Consider the following 10,000-nt stretch of genomic DNA (forward strand, 5'->3'; position numbering starts at 1 on the left):
TATATACACACACACACACACACACACACACACACACACACACACACAAAACAACGATTGCAGTGAGAAGAAGCGGGTGAGGGGAGAGGGGGGGAGGGAAGGGAGTGTGACCTCCCCCCTCCTCCTCCCCCTCCCCCTCTCACACGAAAAAGAAACACACACGAGAGAGAGAGAAAGACGGGACCCCACGAACGTAAAGCGTTGAGATAATAAACGATGATATTTACGTTTATGAAACAAATCTCATTGGTGTTCCACGGTCGGAAGTAAAATCCTGAGGAGGAGGAGGAGGAGGAGGAGGAGGAAGAGGAGGAGGAGGAGGAGGAGGAGGAGGAGGAAGGAACAGGAGGTCCTGACGATGACGACGACGTTGACGTTGCGTTTCTTCGATGCTCGATCTTCAGGACTCGAACCAAGGACAAACGCAGCTGAGAAAAAGTCTTGTTAATATCATCCCTTCCCTCTTCCCCCCCTTTCCCACCTCCCCCCCTAATCTAGGAAGGGGGGGAAGAGAGAAAGGGGGGGTAGAGCCCCCCCATCCCCTTTAGGGCACAAACCCTCCACCCTAATCTGCCAAACATCTCCAATCCCTAATCCTAATTAACAACCCAATCATTGTTCTTAATCGTTGGACTAATTAAATCTGAATTAATAAGGCCTAAACAAATAAACAAACAAACAAACAAATAGGTAAATAAATAAATAAATAAAAACATAAATAAATAAATAAATGAATAAATAAAGAGATAAATGACTTGGTCATATGACTTCCGTAAGTCCATCAAACCCGCTGTAGTACTTAGAAATGAACTGGAGCACATACCTCTGTAGAGAGAGAGAGAGAGGGAGAGAGAGAGAGAGAGAGAGAGAGAGAGAGAGAGAGAGAGAGAGAGAGAGAGAGAGAGAGAGAGAGAGAGAGAGAGAGAGAGAGAGAGAGAGAGAGAGAGAGAGAGAGAGAGAGAGAGCTCTGAGTCCTTTCCCGACCTAAATTCGGGAAAAAAAAAAAATCCCGTTATTGGAAATAATCTTCCTCCCACCCTTCCTTCCTAACCATTATCGGGATTCGAACCCGGTACCGGACCAGAGCGTACCTGCGTCCAGGTGAGCTGCGCCTGCGTGCAGGTCTCCGACCTCTTGAAGCAGAAGCAGACGGTGCAACCGTCACTGTTCCCTTGAGCAAGACCGAACGTACCCTTGACGCACTTACCGCATGACCGGCCCTCCGCATTGGCCTGTAACAACACAATATTAATATATATTTAATTATCAATAAATAATAACAGTAATAGTATAATAGTAATGTATAATAGTAATAGTAATGCTATATGAATAATAGTAATAGTAACACTAATAGTAACATTAACATTAACACTATTAGTAACAGTAAGACTAACAACAACAACAATGATAATAACAGTAATAGTAGTAGTAACACTAATAGTAACATTAAGATTAACAATATTAGTAACAGTAAGACTAACAACAACAACAACAATAATAATAATAACTAATAGTAATAGTAACACTAACACTAATAGTAACAGTAACATTAAGATTATCATTATTAGTAACAGTAACACTAACAGTATCAACAACAACAATAATAATAATAATAATAATAATAATAATAATAATAATAATAATAATAATAATAATAATAATAATAATAATAATAATTAATAAAATAATAATAATAATAATAATAAAATAATAAGATAATAATAGAATAATAATAAAATAAAATAATAATAAAAAATAATAGTAAAATAATAATAAAATAATAATAATAATAATAAAATAATAATAAAATAATAATAATAATAATAATAATAATAATAATAATAATAACAATAATAATAATAATAATAATAATAATAAAATAATTACAACAATAATAATAGTAACAATAATAATAACAATAATAATAATAATAATGATAATAATAATAATAATAATAATAATAATGATAATAATAATAATAATAATAATAATAATAATAATAATAATAATAATAATAATAATAATAATAATAATAATAATAATAATAATAATAATAATAATAATAATAACAATGATAATAATGATAATAATAGTAGCGCCCACTATGACGCACGCCGCCCAAAAAAGTTGGCAACTCCTCTGCCGCCCACAAGAGGAAACTTCCTCCTCCCACCAGCTGGACGCACGCGGAGTGACGTCACCACTTGGTCGATGACCCTTCGGCCGGGACTCGAACCACCAGTACCGCGAACGACATTTTTTTTTTCTTCTTTTTTTCCTCTCACCTTACAGGGGCACTGTCCTCTCTGGTCACACTGGCACCTCCCATTCGTGAGGTCACACTTGTCGAGCTGCGTCCCGGCCACATCGCACTGACACTCAGCGCAACGCGGGTAGCCGTAATGCGCGAAGGCACAAGAGTCACAAAGTCGGCCCTGGAACCCGGCTCTACAGGAGCACTGACCCGTCCGCAGGTCACATTGCTGGCTCAGAGAACCCGGACCTGAACAGTTGCAGGGCTGAGGTCAAAGAAAAGGAGAAAGAGAAAATGTATACACACTAAAATATATAAATGAAATTAACCCATTCAACTGCGATGACAAGATGTCTTGTCATTTGGTCAAATAAAACAAAAAATCATAAAACACCAAAATGTTTGATCAAACACCAGAAAAATATGACGTCAGTCCTCGCTTCGCTCGCAGCGAAGCGAGGACTGACGTCATATTTTTCTGGTGTTTGATCAAACATTTTGGTGTTTTATGATTTTTTGTTTTATTTGACCAAATGACAAGACATCTTGTCATCGGAGTTCAATGGGTTAAAAACAAATAAATAAATCAATAGAAATAAACATAAAAACATCAATAAATGTATATGGAAATAAACTCTCCTAGTGGGATTCGAACCCTCGCTTGAGCGGCTTGTTTTTTGTAAGACCAAGGCCGTACCATCGTGCCACCACGACCCTACAAAACGGAACGACTTAGTTCACGGCCCAATCGTTCCAATCGTGAAACACGCTATGTACTCTATTGCATCAAATCCTTTTTGCAGGCCAGTCAGTCTTCCGACAAATGTTTTTATGTCACCATGACATTTGGAAATAAACTCTCCTACTGAGATTCGAACCCTCGCCTGAGCGAGGGTCGTGGTGGCACGATGGTACGGCCTTCATCTTATAAAAAGCAAGCCGCTCAGAGGAGGGTTCGAATCACACTAGGAGAGTTTATTTCCAAATGTCATTATGACACAAAAATAAATGTATACATTAATGATGCATACGATCAAATATGATGTAATACAATTAAATTCAATGTATAATGATAAGAAAAATCAAATAATACATATATACATGCCAAAAAAGCACCGAAATTTAAAAAAATATATACAATCAAATATAATATAATTACAGCCAATTGTGATATATAAGAATAAGAAAAATAGGAATCTAAGAAAAAATCTACAAAATACATTATAAATACAATAAAAATAATAATTCAACCAATTACCGTCGACAAAGACTAATTGCCAAAAAAATAAAAAAATAAAAATATTGGAAATCCAATATATATGACCCAAAATACAAATAAATAAATAAAATCTGGAACCCAACATATATGGCACACACACACACACACACACACACACACACACACACACAAAAAAAAAAAAAAAAAAAAAAAAAAAAAAAAAAGGCTTTGGCCTGGACGGTACCTTGCACCCTCTGGTGATATCGTATCCCCAGGACCCCGGGGCGCATCGGTCGCACTTCTCCCCCTGGGTACTCCTGGGACAAACACATCTGCCCGTGTCCGGGTCGCACATGTGTCCGGGGCTCTCGCAGACGTCGCAGGCTTTGGGAGTCAACAACAACAATATATATACATATACATGTTCACTATAAACCCACTATCGGAGAAATAATAACGGAAAATACAGGGAAACTGTATATTTCGACTACTATCTGTAGTCGACTACAGATAGTAGTCGAAATATACAGTTCCCTGTATTTTCCGTTATTTCTCCGATAGTGGGTTTATAGTGAACTTTTACAAATGTGTTATAACATACCATTTTCCATACATATACATACATGCACTGAATGGTTCCCAGTGAACAGATTAACATCTTTTCAACCACAATTCACTTTTAATTGATAGCGCAATGGGTTAAGTCACTGACACTTTGTCACATCCGAGCTGAGTTCGAGTCCTCGACTCGACCACGTTTCAATTTCCAACATATACTTCCTTCGAGCTCCTCGTCAGTCTCGACTGCGATGGCATGGACTTAAAAGTGAATTGTGGTTGAAAAGATATATATATATATATATATATGTATATATATATATATATATATATATATATATATATATATATATAATATTCTAAATCAATTAAAGATTATATATATTTCAATTCTAGTTTGGTCTATCTTTATTCCATTTACTTTTTACTATGATTATTTTCATGATTGTTTTTGTTATATATTTCCATTTGCCCATCTGCTTTATTTCGTGTGGGGAGAGATAAGAGTTCTCACCCCGATCTCTTTTATCTATTTTCATTCAATCTACTTCTTATTGTAATTATCTTCATGTTTATTTTTGTTATGATTATTTTTACATAAATATTTTTCTTCTAATTTATTCAGATTTTGTGTTATGGAAATCGATTTTTTGGGTAGAGTGTGTGTGTGTGTGTGTGTGTGTGTGTGTGTGTGTGTGTGTGTGTGTGTGTGTGTGTGTGTGTGTGTGTGTGTGTGTGTGTGTGTGTGTGTGTGTGTGTGTGTGTGTGTGAACATAAGAACATAAGAATGAAGGAGACTGCAAGAGACCATAAGGCCTACACTAGGCAGCTCCGTGAGAGAGTGAGGGAGAGACAGGGAGAGAGAGAGAGAGAGAGAGAGAGAGAGAGAGAGAGAGAGAGAGAGAGAGAGTCTTCTACTCACCACGACACCCCCTGGAGGAAAAGCCAAAGTAGCCCGGGAGACACTGATCGCAGCGGGGTCCCCCCACGCCGGGCCGACACTGACATTGTCCCGTCACATCGTCACACTGCTTGGTCACACTCCCCGTGATGTCACACTCGCAGGGGAGGCAGCCACTACCGGAGGCGTGGCCCCAGTACCCGTCCTGCAAAAGGAAGAAGACTCAGGAACCTGTTGGTCGAGGTTGGGTCTTTGTTTACGTTCTGGCATCAATGAGCTCCACCGAGCAACCGTTCGTTGATGCTTATTTACTTACATAAGAACATAAGAATGAAGGAGACTCCAAGAGACCATACTACCTACACTAGGCAGCTCCGTATCCATCACCACCTGTCATCCCCATCCATAAAGTTGTCTAATCGTTTCTTAAAACAACTGATAGTTTCAGCGCTTACTACATGGTTACTAAGTCTATTCCATTCGTCGACCACCCTATTAGTAAACCAATTCTTGCCTATTTCCTTCTTAAATCTAAATTTGTCCAGTTTAAATCCATTACTGCGAGTCCTGCCCTGTTGTTTTAAGATGATGACCTTGTTTGCATCACCCTTGTTAAAGCCTTTGATCCACTTGAACACCTCTGTTAGATCACCCCGCACTCTGCGTCTTTCCAGAAAGTGTCACAAGTCTTGAATTTGTCCAGCAATGGGTTCAAAGTGGGACACATTTCAGGTTTGAAAGGGAAATAGGCAAGGAGTGGTTTACCAATTGCCTGGTTAACGAATGGAATAGACTTGGTAACCATGTAGTTAGTGAGGGCTGAAGCATGTATTGGTGATTTTAATAGAAGGTTAGATAACTTTATGGATGAGGGGGGGGGTGACCGGTGGTAAGGGACATGGCACTCACTAGTGTAGGCCTTAGGGTCTCTTGCAGTCTTCTCCTTTTTTTTTGTTTTTTTTTTTCGTCGATGAGCTCTACCGAGCAGTTGTTCTTCTTGGAGATCCGCGGAGGGGGAAGAGGGGGAGGAGAAGGGGAGAGAGGGGGAGAGAGGGGGAGGGGGAGAAGAGGGAGAAGGGGAGAGGAGAGGGGGAGGGGAGAGGGAGAGGAGAGAGAGGAGGGGATAGGGAGGAAAGGGGGAGGAAGGGGAGGAGATGGAGGAAGGGGAGAGGAGAGGGGGGAGAGGAGGAGAGGGGAAAGGAGAGAGGGGGAGGGGAGAGGGAGAAGGGGAGGATGGGGAGAGGGGAATATGGATGGGGAGTAGGGGAGAGGAGGAAGAGGAGAGGGGGAGGGGGAGAGGAGAGGGGAAGGGGGAGGAAAGGGGGGAAGGAGAAAATAGTACAGAGGAGAGAAGGAGGGTAGGGGAGGGGGAAGAGGGGGAGAGGGGGAGGGGGAGGAAGGGGAGGGGAAGGGGGATAGGGGAGAGGAGGAAGAGGAGGGGGGAAGGGGGAGAGGAGGAGGGGGAGAAGGGTGAAGAGTGGGTTATCCGAACAGCTGACATATCATAAACAAACTAAACGTTGACAACGTTTTGAATTATTCCCAACGTTTGTCGTGGCCCCTGACCTTGCATTGCGAGCAGGTCCTTCCCACCACGTTGTTCCTGCAGCGGCAGAGGCCCGTCACGATGTCGCACGTCGGCCCCAGCGAACCTCGGGCGTCGCAGTGACAACCTGCAGAAGGAGGAGGAGGAAACGATGAAGTAGTAACAGTGGTAGTAGTTCCTTGTTTTCATTATTATAACTCGGGCGTCGCAGTGACAACCTGCAGAAGGAGGAGGAGGAGGGAACGATGAAGTAGTAGCAGTGGTAGTGGTTCCTCGTTATTGTTATTGTTATTATTATTATTATCATTATTATTATTATTATTATTATTATTATTAATAATAATATTATTATTACTATTATTTTTATTATTATTATTATTATTATTATTATTATTATTATTATTATTATCATTATTGTTATAATTATTAATTACTATTATTATCATTATCATTATTATTAGTATCTTTATTATTATCATTATTATTATTAATTATTATCATTATTATTGATATTGTTACTATTATTATTATTATTATTATTATTATTATTATTATTCCTCTCAATTAAGATTCTCCCATAAGCCTTCCCTACTACACTCAACAGGCTAATCCCTCTGAAATTACTACATTCACACTTGTCCCCTTTTCCCTTGTAAAGAGGAACTATACAGGCACTACTCCAGTCCTCCGGTACTCTACCCTCTCTCCAGCAAACATTAAATAATCTCACCAACCAGTCCACCATCACTGAACCTCCCTTTTTCAGACATTCTGCATGACATCCATCCAGACCAGGTGCCTTACCTGCTTTCATCATCTTTACAACTGCCTTCACCTCATCCTTCCTTATTTCTCCTCCATTCTCCTCACTCATCACTCTCATTTTCTTCGTATTTCCCACTGCAGCTATCTTTCCTTCCCTATCCTCCTTCACATTCAGCAACTCCCTAAAATATTCTGCCCATCTTCCCCTCACTGCCATCTCTTCCATTATCAACTCTCCATCTGTACCTTTTACCTTTTCTTCCCTACTTGATTCGCCTCCTCTTGAGAGGATTAGGAGAGGAACAGAAGGAGTAATTGGTGAGGAACAGTGTGGATTTAGGACGGGTAGAGGTTGTGTAGATCAGATCTTTGTGGTAAGACAGATATGTGAGAAAGCTATAGGAAAGGGGAAGGATGTTTTTTGGGCTTTTATGGATCTGGAAAAGGCTTATGATAGGGTAGACAGAAAGGCACTGTGGGAGGTTATGCAGATTTATGGGATAGGAGGAAAGCTTTTGGGAGCTGTCAAGAGTTTTTATGTGAGTAGTAGAGCATGTGTTAGGATTGGAAATGGAGAGAGTGAGTGGTTTGAAGTAAAGGTGGGACTTCGTCAAGGATGCGTTATGTCGCCCTGGCTGTTCAACTTATACATGGATGGGGTGGTGCGAGAGGTGAATGCTAGGGTAGTGAGTCAGGGATTGGAGATGGTTAAAGAAAATGGAGAAAAGTGGGAGGTGAGCCAGCTGTTGTTTGCGGACGACACTGCGCTTGTGGCAGGGTCAGAGGAGGGATTGAGGAAGCTGGTGGCAGAGTTTGGGAGAGTATGTGATAGAAGAAAGCTAAAGATAAATGTGGGTAAAAGTAAGGTGATGAGATGTACAAGGGGTGAAAGTGGCAGTAGACTGGAAGTGAACATTAAGGGAGAGCGACTGGAGGAAGTGGATAGTTTTAGATACTTGGGTGCAAGTGTAGCAGGAAAAGGTGGAGTGAAGGTGGAGGTAGAATGTAGATTGAGAGAAGCGAGTAAATGCCTTGGTGGTTTAAAGAGTGTAATGAGGAATAGACATTTGGGAATGGATGCGAAGAGGAGACTGTATGAAGGAGTGATTGTGCCAACAGCACTGTATGGGGCAGAAACGTGGAACATAAGAGAAGAAGAGAGAAGGAGTTTGAATGTGTTTGAGATGAGGTGTCTGAGAAGTATGGTGGGGGTTACTAGGCTGGATAGAGTGAGAAATGAGGAGGTGAGGAGGAGAACAGGGGTGAAAAAGGATTTGGGAGAGAGGGTTGATGAAAGAATATTAGGATGGTTTGGACACATGGAAAGAATGAGTGAAGAAAGACTAGTAAAAGAGGTATGGAAGGCAGATGTGGAGGGAGTGAACATGAGGGGACGTCCTAGGATGAGGTGGATGGATGGGGTGAAGGGGGCTTTGGGGAAGAGGGGAATGTCTGTTGAGGAAGGAAGGGAGAGGACGGAAGACAGAGGTGAGTGGAGAATGGTTGTATATGGATGATGTTGTGACTGCATGGGGAGAAATGGGCGGGGGGGTGGGGGGTGGGGTAGTGTGTGTGTGAGTGAGTTTTGACGCAGCCCGACGGGATTTCCCCCCGTCCTCTCCTTATATGCACGGGGGGACGGAGAGGGGGGGTCGCCGATTAAATGAAGCGGCCTTGCTGTGGATGTGCTGTGTCCTGCGACACTGCTTCTGACCCAGGGCGGTGGGCAGGGTGCAGGGATGACCCGTCATCCAGGAGGTGCTCAGATGAGAGGAAGGGTGGGAGGGGTGTGGAGTGTATTTTAGGGATGAAATGGGTGGGAGTGTTTTTATGCCTTTCCCTTTTTGGCTACCTCCCTTGGAAGGGGGAAAAAGCCTTGGTATATGTATGTATGTATGTATGTATCATTATTATTATTATTATTATTATTATTATTATTATTATTATTATTATTATTATTATTATTATTATTATTATTATTATTATTATTATCATTATTATTATGATTTTATTATTGCTTTATTATTATTATTATTTTTTTTTTTTTGAGGGATGAAGAGAAAGAAGGAGGAGGAGGAGGAGGAGGAAAAGGAGAGAGGGAGTGGGGAAGACTGTAAAACAAAGAAAATAGAACAGTACATATATATATATATATATATATATATATATATATATATATATATATATATATATATATATATATATATATATGATATTAAAACGAACAAAAATTAACGTCAAAACACACACAAAAATACAACCAATTGTATGGCAACACTTCGTGGCTGGCGATGTTGCCATACGCGAGGTCTCGCTTTTCCTCATGAACCTGCGAAGATGAGGTGTTAATCTCTCTCTCTCTCTCTATCTATCTCTCTCTCTCTCTCTCTCTCTCTCTCTCTTTTACACACATACAACTCCTTGCCCACCAGAGTTGCCGGCTCGCAATGCAGCGATGCTGAAATGCTTAACCCCAGTGCGGGACTCGAATTCCGATAGTTGAATTAGTGGTCGAGCCGTGTATGTGATTCACCATGGTTTTGGATCACGTGCTGGACTCGTGATCGACAACTATTTCCCATCCCGGAAGAGAGCTCAGAGCTCATGTATGACCGATCTATGGGTGATGCTGTAACCTTACACGCACACGCACACACACACACCCGACTCCCCGCCCATGAGAGTTAGAGTAACGACCCGCAGCGCAGCAATACTGAAATTATTTCAGCCCAGGGCGGAACTCGAACCTGGACCGCC

General features: G+C 41.0%; 1 protein-coding gene across 2 annotated transcripts in view; it reads right to left on the reverse strand.

The window, feature by feature from the left end:
• wb (wing blister) overlaps nt 1-10,000 on the reverse strand; it is a 77,398-nt gene that overhangs the window by 44,966 nt on the left and 22,432 nt on the right. For both annotated transcript variants that reach the window (XM_076195857.1, XM_076195856.1), the window contains exons 3-8: nt 6,499-6,605; nt 4,954-5,137; nt 3,718-3,857; nt 2,286-2,519; nt 1,092-1,232; nt 228-428 (exon numbers count right to left, since the gene is read on the reverse strand). In XM_076195857.1, coding sequence (XP_076051972.1) covers nt 228-428; nt 1,092-1,232; nt 2,286-2,519; nt 3,718-3,857; nt 4,954-5,137; nt 6,499-6,605 — 1,007 coding nt within the window. The remainder of the gene's footprint in view (nt 1-227; nt 429-1,091; nt 1,233-2,285; nt 2,520-3,717; nt 3,858-4,953; nt 5,138-6,498; nt 6,606-10,000) is intronic.

The sequence above is a fragment of the Oratosquilla oratoria genome, chromosome 12, assembly GCF_046742065.1.
Source record: "Oratosquilla oratoria isolate Oo_2021 chromosome 12, ASM4674206v1, whole genome shotgun sequence".
In the NCBI taxonomy this organism is placed as follows: domain Eukaryota; kingdom Metazoa; phylum Arthropoda; class Malacostraca; order Stomatopoda; family Squillidae; genus Oratosquilla; species Oratosquilla oratoria.